The sequence below is a fragment of the Struthio camelus genome, chromosome 3 (genome assembly GCF_040807025.1).
Source record: "Struthio camelus isolate bStrCam1 chromosome 3, bStrCam1.hap1, whole genome shotgun sequence".
Classification (NCBI taxonomy): Eukaryota; Metazoa; Chordata; class Aves; order Struthioniformes; family Struthionidae; genus Struthio; species Struthio camelus.
The window spans coordinates 75,157,894-75,181,878 of NC_090944.1; the positions used below are offsets into that span (position 1 = coordinate 75,157,894).

Below are 23,985 nucleotides of genomic sequence, written 5' to 3' on the forward strand. Positions count from 1 at the left end.
CATCTCTTGAACTGTGGGCAGAACCCAGCTGACCTGGCTGCTGAACCCCAGTTCATAAAGGAAGATAACCCAAGCTCAGAATCATTTTTGTCTTCAGCCTGCCATATTCTAGCTGTTTAGCAGCTGCTACAACAGCACTTGAATCATCCTAGGAGCAGGAACTTCAGTGATAGGACTGGAACTACCTGTTGCTACCAAGGCAACAGACAACCAAACCTAAAAACAGTCAGGGCAGAAATAAATGTTCTGTCAATTACACTTGTATTTGGTAAGTTTGGAATCAGTACAGAAAATTATTCCCAGAAGTCTAGAAATCATTAAAGTATTCTGAGCATTGTCATGAATCAAGGAAACGTATTCTATTACACAAGTTCCAGTGGCTCTTTGCTAATTTTACAACAGCATTTTTTGTATTTTGGAATTAATTTTGTATTTTCATTTCAATTTCTTCCTTCAAATTTCTTCTGAAGGTACTGCCAAGGTGTTTTTTTGTTTGTTTGTGTTTTTAATTAGAAAGTTTCCTCCCATTTAAGGTGTCTTACATTAAAATAAAATTAACCATACAAAAACCTGAATACAGCTACCTACACAGATTTTAGTCCTTGCCTTCTTCAATGAATGTTTGATGAACAATCTCATAATTGCTGTTATATCAAGTTTCAGTTCTATCCAATATGAAGAGCTGAAGGTCCCTTTTCCAACTATCAGATTCTAGAACTTTCTACTACAACTCACTGAAGCGTTAGTTCTTGGGAACACTCAGCAGGAAAACTAGGGAAAGAATTCATGATCATATGGTGGCTTGTGAGCAGAAAGTCACTTGAATACTAGCAAAGTGCTGCATCAAACCATGCACATTTCCAAAAAACTACAAAAACCACAAAAGCAATATCTACTGTTTGCAGAAGCACAGCTGTAAACATAAACATAACTAAAGGTTTACACGATGATTTCTTGCTCTTTTAATAGCTTTGTCAAGTACTTCAGGCCCATCAGATTTTGGCTCTAAGGAAGTTTTCTTACCAACACAATTTAACCTACATCCTTTAGACATAAGGACGTCTAATCTCCTAACCTTTCTTTTAATTACCAGCATATCTAGATTCTATCATAACATATATTCCATAAACAAAATCTGTCAGAAAAGTCATCCGGATGCAAAGCTGCGCTCCAGAGATACCGCTAAGCTGAGAATTGCATACTTTGTTGCAAATGACTGCAATGGCTTAAAACTCATTCCTCCATCTTTCTAAATCTCTTTTCATTCCACAGAGCAACCTGGACACAGATCCACTTATATAACAACAACTCAGTAGGCTACAGTAGAGCCTAGAACCAAGGCTCTTTGGGCTGTCCTGAAATCTTCTCCTAGAGCCAGTCTTTCTCCTGTTCCTACTTCACTACCTCCACCATGGACTTTCAAAAGTAGGATGACAGCTATTTTGGCTGATAATAGGCCACTTACCAAAAAACAAAAACAAAAAAAAAACCAAAAAGCTTTTGCAAATACAGTTTTTCACTAGAAAACCTTAATCTTAAGACATTAATCTCCCTATGTGGACTAAGAAGGGAGAAAACTGTAATACCTAAGCCCAGTGTAAAACAAAGGAATGTAGTAGCTCTGGAAAAGATAACCTCTCATTTGTTGCGATCGAGGCTCAATAAATTCAGTAACTAAAAAACCTTGAAAATGTTGCATTTTTCTTCTCTTTCAAATTCAGATTTAGTACTTCTATTTACGGGATATAGCACAAAAACCAAGTTATCATGTGGCAATCTAGAAAGTGAACTTGTACTTGCACTAGTCAGCCGTATTTGTGCATTTGCTTCCATGATGAGCACACTGCTCATCTCATTCTCAGTAGAGTAAGGCATCTCACATTTACAGCATGGGAAGAACATACACCCTCATTTTCTCTCCAAAATTATTATTAATTTTTTTTTAAAGTTAGCAACATATATAAAAAAAGACTCCAGTAATTAACAACCTTGCTCTGTCAGAATCTTTGAGCCAACTACAATAATCCTACTTAGTGAATCAATTACATCCCCCCTTGACTTACCTGTATTTAAACTCTCCACTCTTAGAGGGAGACCAGATTGGGCCACAGCAACAAGTTTCAAAGCAATGTAAAACTGACTTCTCCCAAAATAGCCAAGTCTTGTTGCACCACAAAGCTCCATAATCTGCAAAAAAACAACAAACAAAAAGTTACTTCTATAAAGAAAGTTAAAATACAAACTGCTATACAGAGGCAATTTAGTACACTTAACATCAGCACGCCTTGCAGGAAATACTCATGGTTTTTTATACAATCTTTCAACAACAACTTCATGTGCAATCTCTAAATATTAGGGACAAGGGTCAAAGAATATCGGATTCCTGATAACCAGCAAAAGCAGGAAAGCCTTAAGTTAAGTTCTATTGCTAATTATCCATCTTTTCTTTCACTTAGGCTTTAAACGTTCTACAGAGATACGATGCGAGATGGAACAAAAGAGACTAGCTGTTGGGATCATGTTTCTATTTCCAACTCTTATACAAGAAACTACCTAATAAACATCCTAGGTCTCTATGAACTAGTCCATTAGCAGCTATAATGTCTTCGATTCTCCAGTTACAGCTACAGAAAAGGAAGGAACTGATCTTTAAGAGTATTCAACATTTTTAGCATTCTATTAATGTCAGATGTACTCCAAAAACATAAAGATGAGGATTTTCAAATGAATCTCAGCCAAATTGGAATAGCATGTTACTGAGGAGGTCAGAGAAATGCTCTTTCCCTGAAGAATTTTGATAGAGAGGTTAAAACTTATAAAAAGTAAAAATCCTAGACAACTGCAAAGCAGTAGCTGGCAGCCTACTCTGACATAGGCCTCCTGTAGCTCTTATCTTCCAACTTGTAACACAAACTTATAAAGCATTCATTCAGAATATATACAAGTATCCACACATATGCATGCATTTCAGGACTGACAGAGAATACAGAACTTCAGGTTCTCATAGATGCTCTGGTTCCTTTAAGGAAAATGTAACCGAGAACAGTGATGTTATCAGCTTATTCCCTTTTCTTTCTCAGTGTTCTGTGTAACTGAAAAGAGAAAACCTTCTTTGTTATGAATTTTGAGAAAATCTACTGAAATCTCCACTGTGTTTTTTCTAAGATGCAATGAGTTAGGGGAAAAAAAAGAATGCAAGACAGGACAGAGTCACTACAGCAAGGTAGGGAGGCGATTAGCAGTTGCTCAGAACACTCCTAACTAAGCTATTACTTTGCTGTGACAACACAGAATAATTTTAATTGTTTTCAAATTGAATTTAGATTTTTATTCTTTAATCACGCTAAGGGCCAGAAGGCTGGATACTGCTGATATCAATGGCCTAGGTCAGCAGTAAAACACTCCTGTCAGCAACTTATTCCACTATTGTTTTTTCCTTTGAAGTCTTCCTATGTGAAAAACAACACAGCACAAAAGATGAGCTTGTTTTTTTATAAAACTGCATATTTTCAATGTTTTACACATACAATACAACTGATGTTTAAAAGTACACTAGATACTTCTTCGTATTGCAAGATCAAGTCAATTAAAAAAGTAAAATTCTACTTGGAGATGTGTTCTCTCCCTTGCTTGTAGCCTGTGACACAGAACCGAAATTCATATATCCTCCTTATACTTTAAGTAGTTCATATACTCTTTGTCATTTCCTAAGAATCAGAGCAGACTCATCAGGAGTAAAAAATCTGCAAGAATATGAATGTATAGGGGGTTTGCCAACGGTATGGACATAAACAACCTTACAAATTTTCTTTCCATATTCTGTTCTTCCTCATGATTTCTGCTGAAGTTTAAAATGAGTAAACACCACTTCAGGTGCTATACACTGAATTTGCCTCAAAACAGGTGAAAAACACTGCTTCAAAAATCCTAGTAATATACCCAAAGCCTATTATGAAAAATTTTAGGCATACTGCTGTTGTAGACAACAATATGGTAGAAACTGGTATCACAATCCAGGAAAGATTGGTAGAAACTTAAGCATTTTACATATGAACTCACATTCAGTTTCCTAAGAGCAGAAAGTACAGCACCAGGCTGGTAACTAAACTGCCTTTAGACAAACATGCTACTGGAAAGCGATGCTAACAGAAGTGGATAGGTGTCCTGTTTTAGCAAAATCAGAGGAGTTCAAGAAGTCTGCTAACTTTGACTGACCTTGTTATCACAGGCTCATTGAGTTCAGAAGCGACCTTGGGAAGTGATCTAGTCCAAAGCCTAGATCAGTCTCCTGATCAAAATAGGACCAGCACTTAGTTCAGTCTAGGTTTCTCAGGCCTTTTACCAGATAGGTCTTGAAAACCTCCAAGGACAAAGATTCTGTCACCTCTCTTGGCAGCTTATTCCAATACTTAGTTTTCCTCATAGACACCCCCCACCACCACCACCCTTCCTGCAGTTGGAACCTTCCCTGTTAAAATATATAACCATGGCCTCTTTTTCCCTACCACACAGCTTGGTAAAGAGCTTGACTCCATCTTCTCAATAATCTCCCAAAGTCCTCTCTTCATCAGGCTAAACGAGCTCAGTTCCCTCAGTCTCTCTTCACAGGCCATGCACTCCAGCCCCTTAACACTGTGGTGGTCCTCTGCTGAACTCGCTCCAGTTTATCAACATCCTTCTCATACTGGGGAGCCCAAAACTGGCTGCAGTTATCCAAGCATATTCTAATGAGCACCAGGTTAAAGGGAGCAATCACATCTCTTGACCTACTGGTGAGAAACATAGCCCAATATGCTGTTAGCTTTCATCACTGACACAGCATGCTGTTGACTCACATCATTCAGCCAGCTGTCCACCAAGACCTCCAGGTCCTTTTTTGCAAAGCTGCTACACAGCCAGTCAGCCCCTAGCCTATGCTGCTCCAGGCAGTTAGTCCCTCCCAGGTGCAAGTCTTTGCATTTTATTTTGTGGAATTTCATCAGGCTCCTGTCAGCCCATTCCTCCAGCCTGCCTAGGTCTCTCTGAACAGCAGCTGTGTACTCAACACGTACTGACTGCACTTCTCACTTTGGGTGCCTGCAAACTTGATGAGGGTGCATTCCTACCTCTTCCAAGATGTTAAACGCATAAGACATTAAAAAGGACAGGTCCAAAGTTAGTCTCTGAGTTTGATGATCTATCCAGCTCTTTACCAATCTAGCAGTTCCACCTAGCCTATAATCCCAAATGAGACACAAGAATGCTGTGGGACACTATTTTGAAATACTTGGCTAAAGTGAAGGTAGATGACATCTACTGCTCTTCTCCCCTCAACCACAGTTCTAGTCATTCCATCACAGAAGGGAATCTGGTTGACACACACCCTTGGTAAATTAATTCTCGCTAGTCTTAATCTCTACCTTCTCCTTCAGGTGCCCAGAAATGGCTTCCAAGTAGACTTGCTCCAGAATTTTCCCAGACCAAAACAAGAGTCACCAGCCTATAGTTCCCTGAATCATTCCTCTTCCCCTTTTTAAAAATGGCTGCAATATGTCTTTTTCCAGTCACTGAGGTCATCCCCTGATCTCCACAGCCAGTCAAAGATAAGAAAAAGCAACCTCACAGTGACATTAGCCAGCTCATTCAGCACCCTCAGGTGCATTCCATCTGGTCCCATGTACTTGTACAGGTCAATAGGTTCATAGGAGGATCAGGTTAGAGATCATTTAAGCAAACTTGACATCCACAAGTCCATGGGCCCTGATGGGATGCACCCACGAGTGCTGAGGGAGCTGGCAGACATCACTGCTAAGCCACTCTCCATCACCTTTGAAAGGTCATGGCAATCAGGAGAGGTGCTTGTGGACTAGAAGAAAGCTAATATCACTCCACCTTCCAAAAGGGCAAGAAGGAGGAGCCAGGGAACCACACGCCAGTCAGCCTCACCTCCATCCTTGGAAAGCTGATGGAACAGCTCATCTTGGATGCCATCTCCATGCATATGGAGGACAAGAAGGTGATCAGGAATAGTCAGCATGCATGCATGCTTACAAAGGGGAAATTATGCTTAACCAACCTGATAGCCCTCTATGATGGAATGACTGGCCAGGTAGATGAGGGGAGAGCAGTGGATGTTGTCTACCTGGACTTGAGCAAGGCTTTTGACACTCTCTCCCATCACATCCTCATCAGCAAGCTCAGGAAGCGGGGGTTGGATGAGTGGACAGCAATGTGGATTGAGAACTCACGGAATGGCAGGGCTCAGAGGGCTGTGATCAGTGGCAGAGAGCCTAGTTGGAGGCCTGTAGCTAGTGGTATCCCCCAGGGGTCAATATTGAGTGCAGGACTGTTCAACTTCCTCATCAATGACCTGGCTGAAGAGACAAGAGTGTACTCTCAGCGAGTTTGCTGATGATACTAAACTGAGGGGAGTGGCTGACACACCAGAGGGCTGTGCTGCCATTCAGAAGGACCTCAGCAGGCTGGAGAGCTGGGCAGAGAGGAACCTCCTGAAGTTTAAAGATAAGTGCAGGGTCCTGCACCTGGGGAGGAATAACCCCAGGCACCAGCACAGGCTGGGGGCTGACGTGCTGGAAAGTAGCTCTGCAGAGAACGACCTGGGGGTCCTGGTGGACAAGTTAGGCATGAGCCAGCAATGTGCCCTTGTGGCCAAGGCAGCCAATGGTATCCTGGGCTGCATGAGGAAGAGTGTTGCCAGCCGGTCAGGCGATCCTGCCCCTCTACTCAGCCCTGGGGAGGCCTCACCTGGAGTACTGTGTCCAGTTCTGGGCTCCCCAGTACAAGAGACATGTTGCTCCTGCAGCAAGTCCAGTGAAGCACTCCTAAGATGATTAGGGGACTGGAGCATCTCTCCTATGAGGAAAGGCTGAGGAAGCTGGGACTGTTCAACCTGGAGGAGACAAGACTGATCAATGTGTTTGAGTATCTGAACGGAGTAAAGAGGATGAAGCCAGTCTCTTCTCAGTGGTGCCCAGAGACAGGACAAGAGGCAACAGGCACAAACTGAAACACAGGCAGTTCTGTCTGAACACGATGAAAAATTTCTTTCCTGTGAGGGTGACAGAGGGTCACCTGTGAGGGTGACAGAGCACTGGAACAGGTGGCCCAGAGAGGCTGAGTCTCCATCCTTGGGAACATTCAAAAGTTATCTGGACACGATCCTGTGCAACATGCTCTAGGTGACCCTGTTTGAGCAGGAGGGTTGGACTAGATGATCTCCAGAGGTCCCTTCTAATCTCCGCCACTCTCTTAAGAGATATGTCTTCTCATTTTCCTGACTACAGGGATGGACTGTTACTATGTTTAGAAAAAGCTGCAGCTTCCCAGCTCTCCTGGGAGGCAGTTCTGAAGAGCAGAGAAGCTCACAGTCATTGCTTTTGGGCAAGGTCCTGTTGAAAAACAGTCAACTACGTTTTCACAGAGCAGCATCTGAACCACGAAGCCCATGAGAAGTTAGCCAGCATGCCTCAGTGCTGTTGACAAAGGAAAGACACTTTAATAACTATGCACAATCAGACAAACTGATGGGTTCATTAACTATAGTTGAGCTACATATGGCTCAACAAAAGCTGCTTGCATGTTTCCTTACCATATGCCATGGTTCTAGGACCCCATCAAAATAAATAAGCTATTGTGAAACCCCATACAGGTTTCACAGGAAGGGGTTGGATGCCTGCATTTAGTTCCAAAGGAGCCCCTAAAAGACCAGCAGGGCTAGGACTGCGCACTGCACTCAAATCCTACTAAACAGAAGCTAGCTCCATTAAATCACTTGGTTACTTTTGCATTAAACTTCCTATGTTGTCCTGCAGCACCTGCATTAATTGGCTTCTCCACTGTACTATTTCTGCAGCATGTCTAGAACAGAAGTCAGGGGATAGCAGGGCATTTTAAAGTTCCTTAATTAAAAAAAAATATATTTCAAAACATCTGTAGCTAGCTGGACTGCAAAGACCACGCCATGAGAAAACAAGCGACAGTCTAAATTGACAGGTAACAACTCAAAGGATAAACTTTGAGGCAGTAACATCTGAAATAAACTGCCCACACCCAAACTAAAGTTGAAAGTAATGATACTTATATAAGTGCCAGAATTAAAGCATTGGAGTTTCAACAACAAATAGCTAACAGTCAAAAATCAGGACGATGGCAAGAGCAGTGCTGCTCTTCACTGTTTCCTGGAAGGTTGATGAATATCTGTGAACTTGACTACACATAAAACAGGAAAAGCTTGTAGATTCACTGATCTAACATTGACAGATGGATAACTGAGCAGACTCTGGAAAAGCTCTTTATGACAGGAAGCAGCAACACTGGTATTTGGAACCTATGCAATCGTAAGACAGTAACAGGCTTAGGCAATTTCAAAGTCAGTGCTGAACTAGAAATTGACATTTTTGAAGCTAATAAGTAGCTTGTTAAATACTGGATCAATAACTAGGCTACTGGCAAATAAGTATAAAGGAATGACAAGTACAGATTCAAAGGAAAGATTTAAATACTGAAAAAAATGCCAGATTGAAGTATCAAGAAAAGGAAGCAGCTAAGGATACAGAAAAACAACCACAAAGAATGCCCTGACACTGTTGAACAAGTAGCTGTCAAATCCACCCATACATAGTTAAATGACTTCTCTACTTCAAAAGCAGCATATAATACCATCAGAAAGATGACTGAAGGAGGAGTAAAATCATTAAATGCAAAGATCTAGCGGAGCCTCCTCTGTGGACTGACAGCATGTTTGAACATACCTCAAACAGCCTACCTATAATCTCCTTGAAGGAGGATTTAAATGTTCCACAGGCAATAAGCTATGCAGATGGGACAAAAAATTGAGGGATTGCTTCTCTGAGATTTGTTTTATGCTTATGACCTTCATCTTCCTAGGACTAGAGAGGATAAGGAATTTCCTAAAACTTTAAGGAATGCAGCGTCATCTTCAAGAGGTAACCCCCCATAGCTGTTTGCATCTGCTTAGCTGTGAAGATCCTCAGGTCACACTACTGCAATTAAGTGAATTAAGTCCAGAACTGCTTGGAGCTGCTGATGCAAAGATCAGCGCAAAAGCTGTAGAATATGAAATTGCACACTAAAGTCACCATACTACAAAGAAAAAACAGCAGCATCAACAATATTAGGACTTGGTGCAGAGCAGACACACAGGAAGTGGTATTTTGACATCAAAATGCAACTTCTAGAACGCTTGCAGGTTTATCTTTCAGATAAGAGGTTCTTGAACTTAGGATGGTTTGTGAACCAAAGATCCAAAAGACCTAAGACCCTTTAAAACTCCAGGTGAAGTAGAACAAATTACATTTTTCCCATGAAATGTGGTGAAACGCATTTTTCGGAACTTAAACCTCTCCTGGAAAGACTACCACAATATCACACTCCCCCACAGGGTCTTCCACAAGGCAGATCAAGCCTATGACCTGTGAACACTACGCATGCAAAAGAGCTACAGTATTTATGCACAGAGACTTCTTCAGTGATAAAACAATAAAGGAAGCAACATATAGGCATATGTGCCACCTACGTGGTAAAGATTTTTCACTCATCTGCTTGTAGGGAGTCACTAAAGCACTAAGGCTTTCATAAAAGAGGGAGATAAGAGGCAAGACAGGCAAATTTGAAGGCTGGCAGTCGCAACACGTAATGGGGAGGGGAGAAGAGAGTGAATAAGCTCACTGGAGAACCTTAAGTATCACTGCATCCAAGCTAGGATATCAACACAAGTCTGCTATCTAGTAAACAAAATATATACGTATGTGCATGCACATATATATGTACATATACACACACTAGGTATTAAAAGAGAAAGATGCCAAATTGGGCTTTAGAATAAAAGCCTGGTCCTGTTTTTATAAACATTCTTAATTTGAGGTGTTTTAGTAGTCCTATTGTGACTTTGCATGAATCTACATTTGGTATTGCTCGTGTAAGGTTTTGTCTGTTTGTTTTTTAATCTACAAACACAAAGAAACTCCACACAGAATCATAGAATAGCTGAGGTTGAAAGGGTCCTCTAGAGAGCATCTAGTCCAGCTCCCCTACTCAAGCCAGGGTAAGCTGGAGCAGGTTGCTCAAGACCACGTCCAGTCAGGTTTTAAATAATTCCAAGGATGGAGACTCTAAAACCTCTCTGGGGAATCTGTTCCAGTGCTTGATCAGTAAAAAAGTGGTTTTTAATACTTAAACAGAAAGATTATCAGGAATGACATATAAAACACATTCCAGAGTTGCAAAGACAAGTATACACCTTAATTTTAACAGTATCTGATACAGACGAATTTAAATTGAATTAAATTCGACTAAATGAATATAGTTGTTCAACATTTATCATGTGATTTCCCATTTTTGCTATGCATATTAACAGTAACTTTTTAATGAAAAGCAAGCAATTCATCCAAAAACAAGCTAAGGCGCCTTCTTCAGATAAAAATGCTAAAAAACTTAAAATAGTCTATATTCAGTTTTAGATTATTTAATAAAAATATAACTACGACTACAGATTGATTCACAATTTAAAATGAAAAGCATCAATAATGTTATTTTTGTATCCAACATACAGCAATTCATTAAGGAGAATGCTATCCACAGTGGAAGCAGACTAATAAAATATCAATAGAAAAAAAACCTACTAAACTTTCCCATACCAAAGGCCATTTCAGGTTCCACTATACGTTTCAATCAAATGTAACTTCAGAATTAATTTCATCAGAAGTAAAAGAACAGAAGTTAATTAGTTGGTCAAAGAATGACCAACATTTTTAAGTCTCAGGGGAATGATGCTGTCCCTGTACTTCGGAATTTGTTTTAGAAGGGTGTCTGATCCCTGAATAAGGAAGGAGGATGTAGAAAGTGAGGCTCTTCTAGAAGGAAATTTGGAAGGTTTGGAGTCCTGCTTTCATTCTGTTAATACAAAAGCAGCAAACAAAAACCTCTGAAAAAATGAAACTGATTTAAGTGACAGATATGCAAAATAAATATATATCTTTTTAAAAGTGAATGCTTTAAAACCCAACAGTGCTCATCAAAAATTTAATTAATAGAATTTTCACCTACTGTAGGTATTATTTTTTTTTTTAAACAGGTCATGTTTTAGATCCTTCATTTCTAAATCCATCTTTCTCATACATCTCAGTTATTTATCTTTGGTACCTTTTTAAGCTGAGCTGTGAAAACTGATGTTGGCATATATAGAAGTTAACAAATTAGAAGCCCCACTAAAATACAAAGCCTAGCTTCAAGAATCAGAAGATCACAATACAGAGATGAGTGCACCATGCTGGAAACATAGTCCACTTGAAGTATGTCATTTAGTAGACATCTTCCAACAACTAACAAAACCTAACTGCAGTGTAGGGCATCATCCATGTCATATGATAAAAGGACCTGAAAAATGGGGTGAAGCGCTTGAGAGAACAGGTCAGGGAGAAGCAGCAGAACTTTATAGGTTCTGGAAACAGAACTGGCAAGGCAAAGCTAGAGACACCTAAACCATTAGAGTTTTATGCTTCTGACCTTTGAGTTTCAGAAGAAAGTAGAAAAAAAGCACAGAGCAGCTCTTTCGAACATGAAAGCAGCACATTCAGGAGACATTCCTGACCTCAACCCATTCAAGAGTGGCCTTCAGCACTTCCTATTCTTCCCAGTAGGAAGTATATCTGCAGTGGATTGTCCTCACTCATGGAAGACACCTGCTAACGCAGTAGTTTTGATTTTCCATTTACAGTCAAAGCTTGTGGTCTTACCAATAACTCTTGCTAAAGCTGTAGCAGCCATACACGAGTCTCATTAACAGTGCCTCCTATCCAGAGCTCCACAGCCTTCCAGAGGTTTGTGGGTCCCTCCTTGCTTAGGTAGTACGTGGTAACCACTGCCAATCATCACCTACACATGCCAGCCACGAAGACGAGGCAGATGCACCCTGCACGCATTTGAATTGAACAAAACTCCAAGATGCAGGGGGCTGCTTCTCCAAGCAAAGCCAGACTGTGCTAATGGGCGCTTCTATTCATAAGCAAAATATAGCCAACTAACCTCAAAGATAGGAAAGAATAAAGAAGCACATCCTTTCTGACATGTTCAATAGCACCAGTAAAGGAAAACTCAGATGGCCAGAACAATCACTGAAAAAGTAATTACTGTCCTCCCAAGTACACTATACAAAGCCATAGTTGGAAGACCTCAAGGCAGAGGGGCTATTTGCTTGCACTAAGACGGTCTCTACTGCTGTCCTTCTCGCAGAGTAGGCTCTCATGAGAAAGTAACCTGACAAGTGAGAACTGTAACACAGTAGCAAGAAGAACCAGAAATTAAAAAAATTCTGAAGAAGCGCAAGATGTCCTACAGATCTAAAGGAGCGTTAGCCCTTCTAAATTCCTGATGCAGAAAGAAAGGTTCTCAGTAAGCCAGTAAAACCTTATTTACCTTTCTCCTTGCTAAGTTATCTGCAGTTTTATTCAACTGAGTCAGCTTACTGTACAATCAACGAGCAACTCAGCAGCTACAAGACATGCACGGGAGCATGTGGTTGGTGGCAATGCTTTTTTGTTCATTTGGCGCTAAACTTCTTGTAAAGCTACAGCCTCAAGAAAGTCCTGTGCTTTGCATTCAAGAGTGGCAGAGGAGGCACAACTGAGGCAACTGAATAGGATGTCACCTCAAGAGTACTTAAAATCTCATAAAAAATATTGTATCCTTCACCCAAAGAAGTCTTCCTTAGCATTACTAGGGACAGATTTGGTAATGGCTTTTTTTTTCCTCCAGGCATCTAAACTCGTGCACGAGGAACAGCAGCAGAACTGGAGGGATGCTGAATGAAGCCTTCTTAGCCATGACACACTTTTTCACCTCTCAAACTAAATGCATGTTTTTAGATATTTGCAATGAGAAAGGTGCACATATATGCAATTTCTCTCATAATGCCTGGTAGGGGCAACCTCCCCATTTTTCAGAGGGCCAGCAGGAAGTGGATGACTGCTACACCAACTGGGCAGGATTCCAATATTTCACTGCTGGAAAAAAAACAGACCATGGATAAGCTCACAAATGCTTTGTCTTCTTCAGCCTATGCGAGGAAGCACAACGAACCACCTATCTGCTTAAGCTGACTCTGAAGATTTCTACTGTCCATGCCAGCATGGGGTCGTTCATGCCTTAGAAAGAAGACAGATCATGCACAACCTGTCACATGAAGAACAGGAAGATAAAATGATTGATGCATCCCATTCATGTTAAGATGACGATCTGGTCGGAGTTAAGATACAGAAGACAACACAGATCCTTTAAGCAAAAAGCTGCAAGACACAACATCAAACCTAGCTAAAAAGACGAAGGGGGAAGCCAAACATGACTGTTAACATCCAGAAACCCTGTAAAGTACTGTAAGGAAGTACTGTAAGGATGCTACTTTGTATTCATCCTAACATGACTGCCACTCTGACAGAGCTGAAGGGGAAGATACACGCATATACCATACTGCTACGAATTCCCCTCAAAACAAAAATGCCCTTTAGCACCAGCTCTCAATGCCTGAGCCAGTCTGTGCCAATTCGAGACTCCCTGGAATGATTCTGGGACACATGGTGATCATTTTTTCTAGAATAAAAAGTAGCAGCCAAAGTATCCATCTAGAGCAGTTAAAAAGCACCTAATTTTGGCAGGCATTGAAGAGGTATTTCACAATAATAATATATTCAGTGTTTCAAATTATTAATCCAATAATGAATGAGTCAGGCAAGCTGCTTCATGGGAGGTCACATGGATGTTCTCACTGCCTGCCCGGCAACATTAAATTGAGTATTTTTCCTGCAAAATTCCCTACGTGCTAAACTCTGAACAGAAAGAGCATGTATACTGACATTTCAACTCTTTTCAGCCATCCTATGTAAACATAACACTCCACTGGAAATTGAAGGAAATTGATATTCTAAGCAGGTAATTGATATTTCTTCCCAATTACCATTTCTTACTTTCTGAATTTTAACATTTTCACTAAAATCACCATGCCAGAACACACATAAGACAGAAGAGCCTTAAAGAATGAACACAAGCATCAGGCTTTTTTGCTAGTGTACAATGTAGACTAAAAGGCTTTCTGTGATCCCATAAACAGTGGTCATGCTGCAGCCTAACCAAATATGACTGCTTAGATCTGGCCTTGGTATTCCTGAGCACTTCCATACAAATTTACCTGAAGCTACCACGTCCATCATCTTATGCTGCTCTCCTACTTAAATTTGTTTTCTTCTGAGTGACAACCTGACCAGGCAGTGTCAGTAAGTGACTTAGCTTTGTACTGCTTTCCTTTTCCCAATAAGATCTACAAGTCTTAATAACAGCTCTATAAGAATTTAGGCTAAATTTAAATAAAACTTTAAGAACTGCGTGTTTACATGGCTATATTTAAGAAGGACTTGGAACAGAGCTACTAACACTAGGTCTTAAATGACTTAAGACATTTCAATTCAGAGAAATACAAGTTGTATAAACTACTGCAGTAAGAACAGTTTTCTACAAAATTCGTGACTAATATTCTGAAGAAGGAGCAACTTACTATCTAATGCTAAATTTTCTATAGCTCAGTTCTGGTTACTTTTTCGGGAATTATTGAAGTTTAAAGCAATGTACTTGAAACTGGGTCTACTAATTTTCTGTTAACATAATTCAGGAGCATTTTAGACTTCAGAAGTCAGTCCTTCCAGAAATTAAGATCAGGCGTCATCTTTTCCAAGTCCTTTAACCTATCAAAAGGCAGTCCCTATATAAAGACAAAAAGTTTAAGTTTCAATAGGTTTTTTTTTTTTGTATAACTAGTGGCAGAGGATAATCTAACTCTGTAGACACCACAGTTGGAAAACACAAGTCACAAATACAAATTGTGACGCAGTGAGTTACTGCTCAACTGAAAGAAAAGCACTATTCTTTAATATCCCTATGGTCTAAGAAATGATAAAGCAAAAAGAACAAATGAAAAATATATCCTCCTAACAGTAATCGTTACTAGAACTCCAGCCAAAACAAAATCTCACAGTCAATAAAGCAGCTATATCTATCTCCATACTCACTTATGAGAAGAAATTTTACAGGAAAAATATTAAATCTGATGTTGCAGGGCAGGAGTGTTCACTGTTAAAACATACTCACACACACACATATATATTTATGTATATATCCATACTCACTTTTAACTTCAAATTCATTTAAGCAAAGAGCAGACGAACTCTTTAAAGTCTAGGAATTCTACAAGAAAGGTTTAACTTAAATGATATATATTTGTGACCTTTTTGATAGGTATAAAACCTGTTTGTAAGGACCAACATTTTGAAAGCTAGCAAGCATAACTGAAAATTCAGGGAGACTGGCAGCAAAATCTCGCAATTCCACAGCATCTACAATAATACTTATCGATGACTAAACAAAGATGAAGGTATGTTTATAGTTTTTCGTAGATGGCTAGGGAGGTGCTCAAAACAACTAATAAAAAAGTCACTTTTACAGGGGAAGAAAATCAAGTTTACAATACATGATTTTGTACGACTAACTATTTTGCAGCTGCATTTGATACAAAGGATCCTGCTATTTCTAAAAAGATTTTACAGTTCTATCCGACCATATTAGAACGGGTATTAATTCTCTGATAGCACTTAAAAAAAAAAAAACAACAACACTTTTCAAAGTTGAGAGGTGGTACTAGATCATAGCTGAACTCTGTGTTGGCATCAGTAATTACAAAGGGACTACTTAACCATATAAAACACTGTAGAGTATGAATTCTGGGTCAATTTCAAAGGCTTAAAAACAATTATATTGAGAAATCAGCTGAACACAAATACAAGTCTAACAAGCCTCATCTAAAGTACTAAAGTTTTGCAATTAACTGCCTGCCTGTGCTTTAAAAAATAACGTGATTATTCCCCAACTAAATGCTGTTGAGATATGACATTATTCAAACTATTTAAAATACTAAATGTAATTATACATTTCCATACTGGAAGAATGCCTTACTAATAAACTGTTATGAATATCCCTCAGAAGAAATCTAAACTAATTTTATTTTTAAATGATATGCAGAAAAGCTGTAAGCTTTAAAATAAAAAGCACAAACCCCAAATAAATGGGGGTTTTGGGTCCAAACTAGGATTTGAATACCCAATTAAGTGATTAAAAAAAAAAGAGCTTCTGTGAAGATCAAGTAAAAGTGATTAGGAGAAGAAAGCTTTTTACATAGTATACCTTTGTGGGAGGTAAAGATTTGAAAATGCTCTATATTTTTAAAAATAGCCCAAATCCAAGTAGCTGAAAGGAAGGTACGAAACCTGAAGTGGATAAGGAACTTCTCAGCCTACTAGCTCTGAAAATACGTTAGTCAGAACTAGATTGACTCTTCTGCATATCCCCACCACACAGGTAATCCAGAGCATGCTTTAGCTCAGCTTCCATTTGCAGTTGGCATTTAGTGAATTCTAGTAATTTGATATGCAGGTAGTTTTTCTGTAGGAAAAACTGAAACGTTGATTGCAGCAATAAAGTCACTATGAAGAAAATTTTATTTTCTTAGCCCCCTTTCTCTGAACATCCAGTCTCTAACAAAGAAATCAATATTTTTAATTGAGAAACTGCTATTCTATTTTGCCATGAGCTCCCTTAGGCTTATAATTCAAGTACCTACTGTATTCAAATTAGGGGTAATCCATCAAAGCTACCACCAGCAACAAGAGATAAAATAAGGATTACAAAAAAAGCATCTGATAACTAAAAGAAATCACAAGCAACATTCTTTAGTATTCAGTGAATAATACAAAGATTTGGAAGGCTATCACTTAAACGACGACACTGAAAAACACTACATGCTAACAGATGAGCTCTGGCAGCTTAGGAAGTTACCATTCCATGTTCTCTGCTCCCTACGTCTGCCAAAAGTTATCACCCCAAGAACAACAAAAGGGAACACATGCCTGAACCTCAGCCATTTTTTTGCACAATCTAAAAATTGTAGCTGATGAGTAGGGATTTACAGCATAAGTCTGGACTTTACGACGAAGCACCTGCACCACAGATGCACGCTTTCTTATAACCCTTGCTGTGAAGGCAGTAACTTCTCACAGAGGGTCGAAGTAGATAACTAGTGGCAGTAATTTCTTGTATCCATGACACAAGAACAATCAAAACTGATCTGTCCGAGCATAAAGACTCTTAGATATGAAAAAAGGCTTGAAACTGACTACCAAGATAAAGCCTAAAATAGGCTTTACATTAGGTTTTTAATGGGCTAATGCAAGCGTATTTGTAAATTGGAGAAATTTGGTGTAATTTTGACACGACACACTTGTACACACTTTGTACACACTTATTGTACACACTTTCTAATACCAAATTAAAAGTCAGGTAACTGGTGTACAATGCCGACACTGAAGATGACAATTCCTTAGTTGTAGAGCAAGTACATGCAAATAATTACATATTTGTTGATGAGTACCATATGCACAATTTTTATCCTCTTGTGAAATTTCTAGGATTCTAGGAGCAGTGTAAGTTCATAAATCACACGAACATGAATTCTACAAATGCAGTAGTAAAGTCTTTGACGTGAATATTTTCACCTCTCAGAACATTATATTTGAAAAATGGGACAGCTATTATTACTAATCCCATATATAAATAATGAATTTCACAATACTTTTTTTTGGCTGACTGCAGCTTTTACAAATAATTTCAGCACCAGAGTAGAGGCATCAAGAATTGACTTTAAGGGCATGCCTACATCAGTATCTTGGTTCATATCGGAAGTGTGCTTTTGAATCAAGTTTCCCGATTGCCCTTCTCTGCTCTGGTTCATATTGTAGAACTGCCTCAGATCATGCAAATAGATTTCTTTTGTGTGAAGCTAAACTAGAAGATGCAATTTGGGAGTACACCCTAATTAATTCATTCTACTATTCAGGCTACAGGACCAGGCTAGAACTAGTTCAAAGCAAAATTTCTGAAACGCATACGCAGTATGAATTTGAGGTTCTCAGCATCACACCGGTTATGTCATATCACTGGCTAACAGAAACCACAGACTTTAATATATAAAGCAGTAGTGAGCTAACTTATCAACAGTTCTTTGATTCTTAAACTTTTTTAGCTCAATGCTCTTTCATTCAGAAAATGTATGTGTAATCATTTCATTAACAGCAGTTGAAACTAGCTTTATTCCACAGATACTTTAAATTTAAGTCTTATTTATTAAAACCAAATAAAACTATGCATCACTTTTCTTGCTAGGAAAACTTTCCTTTCACCATTCCATATTTGGTTGCAATCAAAATGAAGAAAACCGATGTGTTAAGAGCTGTCAATTCACTCAAGTTATGAATAGGGAAAGGAAATTCACACAATCTTTCGACGGCACGCAATGAGTCTCTACACATTTTTGGTAGCCAAAATTCTTCTGTCTTAACTTTCAAGGCAGAAAACGGAAATCTAATATTTGCAGTTTCAATAATAGCCTTGTGAACATAAGCACTTACAGAGCATCTTAAGCCTGTGGTTAGACTGAAAAAGTATCACAAAGTCAGTATACTCAGTCCCTTAATTTTACATGGAAGAAACTGGTATCACCTCCAGAAAATAATTACTACTCTACTGGACCATAACGTTTGGAGAAGGACTACTGCTCTACTAACGTGTTCCTAGACCAAATAGATTTTTTTTCCTGTCAGATAACAAGGCAAAGTGGTGGTAGTTTTACTGCAGCTACACAGAACAGGGCTGTTGTAATCCCATCCTGCCCCACCACCCCTGCTTCACAGTCCTGCCTCCCTCCTCTTGTGCCAACACTGATGCACATGCAACCAAGCCATGAGCTCAGGGAGCTGAGCCAACTTAAAAATAAATTGACAAAACCCCCTAAATTCTGGCTGTACAAGCTCCTTGAACCATCTTATTGTCTGTTCAAATACATGCCGGTGCCAGCATAAGTGAAACAATGAAAACATGGCAGCTCCAACTTCAAGTAGTTGAAGCTATTATGAAACCAATGCTAGGTCACAACTGATACATCCAGTTGCCGTGAAAGAGGATGGTTCTCCTCTTTCCCACCATCAGCAAGCAGTTTTCCTGTCTCCTTGTTTGTGCCAGCCCAGACATTCATTCAACCCCCACAATTATCTGATACAGAGTTAAAAATAAAAAAAGATTGTGATTCATTTTCTGCCTATGTAGCCCCTGAAACCAGAACACACCAGTATCAGACAGTACTAGCGCCTCTGCAAGGAGAAGCAGCAGCAGGACTACATGGCTGGGGGAAGACTGAACCACCTCCTTCAGTAATAGCTCACCATTAACTGGTTTAGCTGCAATGTGAAACCGCATCCTGAGAGCGATGTAAAAAACTTATGGCTGTTGTGAAGCAGCTGGACTTGTTACCCAGACACACACACTTTCATTTATTATTCTACGCAAATCTTCTACCTCAACGCTAATTTCAAGGATGTGCGCAAATAGGCTGAAATACAGGTTAATGAAAGGCTGGCATCCTCACATCTGCAGTTAAGGCTGCAACAGTTTGTGGCATTTCTGTTGCGGCAATAAGAGCGTCCTTTTGTGGATGTACACTATATGGCCGTTTAGCTTTTCATTTCCAGGTTTTTACTGCTTTGTCAGCATAGGATTTGTGTACAGCAACCTTAACTGTTTCAGTTGTCGATACATTCATTTATTCCCATTTAATGCACAGCTGACAGTGTTCCTTAGAGGAAGAAATGTGAATGATTAAGAAGATTAGCCACATGTATTAACTCTTCTGTTGCAAACAGAAACTTCACGCAAACATAACTCCTGGCAGGAAAGGCTGTAGATGTATCCAGTCCCAAAACAACAGGTTTGCAAACAAGTCATGCATTTTTATTTTCAGCAGCATCAATTCTGAATTATTCAAAAGGTATCTACAGATCTGTATTGCTAAAGAGAAAAACTTGCAGGTTGTTCCTCAGGACTATCCAGTTCCTGTGGATTTGAATAGCAGCAATTTTGCATCAAGTTAAACTGAACACCAGAAAAGTATTTAGCATTTATGTGATTAGGAGGACTACACTTTATTTCAGGAGAATATAAGAACTGAATCGAGTACCTGAAGTAACGGAATCAAGTTCCTTTCCCTTACAAATACCAGGACTTTTAGGGAAACAGATAACAGAACACAGAATTGGGTAGTTAACGGAAAGGAAAAAAAAAAAAAAAACATCAGTGCCCATCACAGGGTTTCATCGATATTTTTTAAACTATGCTACATTGAGTTTTTAGTTGTATACTCACAACCTCTGAAGCATCAAATATCCTCTGAAGAACATGCACTAATATATCCACGTCTGCCCTAACTACAAGTACAGCTGTACTTCAATGCGAATATAAAGAACCAGGCAACTGGTCCTCTCCCTCACAAATACCAGGTACTTCACAGGTGACCAACATTAAACGCACAAGAGCAGCCTGACCTATGTCAAATGCAAGGGCATTTTGACTTTCTTTGCATTATTTACAGTCTCATTCCTCATGCAATCTTAACATCTTGTTTACTGTTTTAACTGCAAGGTTTTCCTTGAGATCACTTTAGTGATAAGCCAGGTCTGCTTCTGGAGTTAACAATTTATTTAGAACCCATGGAATGATGCCCGAGTAGTTTTTCTTTCCTTCAGATGCGCTCTCCTTTGCGAGAAAATATGTTACCTTCTCTGTACAGATAAGAATATAGTCTGTGGCCACTTGTATCCAAAATACCAAGTCTTTCTGCTCTTGCACTAAACCTTTGCATAGAATAAAATCTCTAGCACTAGCCTATTTTACCTACACAATGATCCAGACAGCTTTATGGAAAAGAGATTTTAAATACACCAAGCAGGTAAACATCCACTTTCCTGGGATGAGTTTTCTGAAATGCATTGGCCATAGACAAAAAGAAACAGTGAGTGGCCTTCAGGAACTTCATTCATAATACTGAACGTGAAGGCTCTCTTAACATTATGCACACTCTAGCAAGTTATCAAATAAAAGATTATTAGTTTTACTACTAACAAACATTTATTTTAGCCTTAAAAAAAGGAACAAAAAAACTCCCAACCCCTGACAACTATCACCCTCTTCTACTGAGCTGAAACATGTGATTCAGGGTATCTTAAACTCCTTTAACTAATCCAGTTGTTTTTATGAGCCCAGAAGACATTATCAATAACCCTTGCTAAGCATAAGTATTCTCCTGACATTTAGTACTAAATTGCAGAAAGTTGAAATGTGTGTCCTGTAGTTCTGGCTACAGTAACGCTGATGCTTTATTAAAAGGGCTGTTTATCTAGGAAGAGCGTGAAACTGCCTAACATACAGAATGCCTTTTAGATGCAGTTTTACCCACAGCATTTTTCAGAGGCGTTCAAAATACAGCATAAACTTTAAAGCACGAACACTGACAGGGATAACTGCAAAAGCAATTACTACAAATATTTATTGATTAAGCATGGCACCCTGTGAATAATTTCCTCAAATAATTACACGAGGCACATCAGAGTAGACTTTCCCTGTTCTGCATTGGTAGATCTGTAATACAATCACAGCTTTTACATCTTACCTGGCCAGGAAAAGCAGTGCTAAAACTCTTCATATACGTATTACAAGTACAGGCCTAACTCAATACTGCATTTTTCATTGCAAGAAAACGTTTTGGTGACTACAGGTAAGTTAATACCAGCTGGGAATAGATGCCTAAAAAAGACTGCATAACATAAGCAAAACGAATCAACTTCAGCTGTACCCAAAAATACAAACCCAGGTTTTCTTCTGTAGTACTCTTCACCACTGAATTGTAGGACAAACCTTCCTCACATCCTAAAATCAGTTTGTGGGGAGGGGGGGGCAGGGTTCTCATGCTTTGGATGGACTTTATCAACACAGAGCAAACAAGACACTTTCCTACCAGTTGCTGGACATGGCCACTGGAGTTTATCAGCGGACCTTTCCCAGTCTTGCAACTGGAAGCCCCACACACACATAAGCAGGGGCCCTACTAGGAGCACGCTCTGCCCAGCAACACGCGGACCCCCCCTTGCCTCCCTGCTGGAGAGGCTCAGCCCTGCCACCCTCCCGCCCGGGCTCAGGTGGACGGCTCCAGGCTCGCCTTAGGCCGGACAATAGCCCCCGACCGCCCCGGGTCTGGTCCGGCCTCTCCACCCCGGCTCGTTACCCGCGGCGGGGCGACCCCCGCCAAAGGGCTCCCGGCCGGGGAAGGACGCGAGAGCAGCCAGAGCCGGGCCGAGCGCACGGGAGGGGCGGCAGCCCCGGACGAGGCCGCCTCCCCGCGGGCTTTACCGGCGGGGCGGTGCCCAGGCCCGCCGGGAGCGCGGCCGCCCCGCGGAGAAAGGGCGGCTGCGGCTACCTGCATGACCACGTCGTTGGGCAGCTGCGCGGCGCGGAAGAGCTCCAGGACCCGCCCGTTGGACGCCACCTTCTTGGTGCTCTCGGTGTCGCAGTAGGAGAAGAGGTCGCAGTAGTAGCGCTGCTCCGCCTCGCTCAGCGTCAGGCCCTCCATCTTACACCCGGGCACCGCGCAGCGCTGCTGCTGCCGCCGTCGCCGCCTCGCATCCAACGGCGGCGGCCTGGCAGGCGGGGGCAGGAGAAAGCGCGCCGAGCCGCCTCACGCCGCCCGGCCCGGCCCGGCCCGGCAGGGGAACAACGCCGCCGCCGCACGCCCAGCCAGCCGCCGCGCGCGAGCGGCCGCTCACACCTTCCCCCGCCAACCGCCCACCCGCCCCGCCCTCCACGCCCACACGGCGGCGCGCCTGCGCGCCTTCCCCCGCGCCTGCGCCAACCAGCGGGCGAGCGGCGGCGGCGGCGAGAACCACCGGAAGTGCAAGGCCCAGCGGGGCGGGGCTAGCGGGGAAGAGCGCGAATAAAGTTCCCGAGCGGCGCCCTAGGGCCCGCCCCCTTACCGAGGCCCGGATATGCAGCCGCCGCCGGAGCGGAGGGGGAGGTGTTGTGCCGGGCGCGCGCGCGGCAGCGCCCCCTGTGCGGCCGTTGGGGCGCGTGCGGCGGGGCCTGGTGGCGCCCTGCGGCGCCGTGGCGGGAGCAGGGTGCTGCCGGCTGCGCCCTCCTCCTCCTCCTCGGGGCGCCGGCGGCGTCCGTGGCCTGCTCGCCGGTCCGGCCGGGCCCGCGCCCCGCGGCTGATGGGGCAGTGGTAGAGGCCCTGTGTCGGCGCGGCTGCGCGGGCGCCTTCCTCGTTTGCAGGCCGGCCTGAGGAGCAAGCGAGGGCAGGGCTGAATGGTTTCCACAGTCTGCCTTCCCTGTGACCTAGAGGGCTCCGGGAACAGAGGCCTCCCTAAAGCAGGTTTTCCTGATAACTGATGACTGCTCTACCCAGTGTGCCTGACTATATCCTCAACGTGCTTTCTTCTTCTACCCTCAGTGCTTCATGCAGCATTGCTACATAACACAATACTAGGAGGTGCCTTGGTAATAGCTCCATACATCAGCCTAGCAAGAAAGAATAAGTAAGGGCTCGCTTGTCTCTTCAGCCGGAGTTACCACTCTGCTTGTCCCGCTCTCTTTTTCCTGGACTCTACTTTGGTGGGGAAATGTAAGCCCTCACCAGAATACAACTGCAGTTAGTTCTTTGCAGGGTAACTGTGCTTCTGGAGCCAGTCTGCCATTCCTGACAGTCGGTTAACCTGTGCAGAATGTCATGGTCTCATACTAGACCCTTGCTAGTACCTGGTCTGGTTTAAATCCTGCTGAGGTGGAAATCCTAGTATTTAGAGACATTGTCTCCCCCTTTCTCTTTTTTTCTTTTTTAAATTTATCTGTCTTTTTTTCCAGTCCGTCTTCCTTCACAGCTCTTCCTTTTCTCTTTCCGAGTGGCTGCTGCTGCCTTTGTTGTACTTCACTTAACCATCTCATCCTTTTTTACCCATCAGCTCTGATTTCTGAATTTTGATTCCAGCATTTGTCTTCTAT

The 23,985-nt window shown here is 41.5% G+C and overlaps 1 protein-coding gene across 14 annotated transcripts in view; it reads right to left on the reverse strand.

The window, feature by feature from the left end:
* Positions 1 to 22,799, reverse strand: part of REPS1 (RALBP1 associated Eps domain containing 1) — a 72,762-nt gene extending 49,963 nt beyond the window's left edge. For 9 of the 14 annotated variants that reach the window (XM_068938503.1, XM_068938496.1, XM_068938501.1 and 6 more), the window contains exons 1-2: positions 22,412 to 22,787; positions 2,064 to 2,187 (exon numbers count right to left, since the gene is read on the reverse strand). In XM_068938503.1, coding sequence (XP_068794604.1) covers positions 2,064 to 2,187; positions 22,412 to 22,564 — 277 coding nt within the window. In that variant the 5' untranslated portion in view covers positions 22,565 to 22,787. Of the gene's footprint in view, positions 1 to 2,063; positions 2,188 to 22,411 lie in introns of all 14 variants that reach the window. The other 5 variants (XM_068938497.1, XM_068938492.1, XM_068938504.1 and 2 more) reach the window with 4 other exon arrangements.
* Positions 22,800 to 23,985: the final 1,186 nt, after the last annotated feature.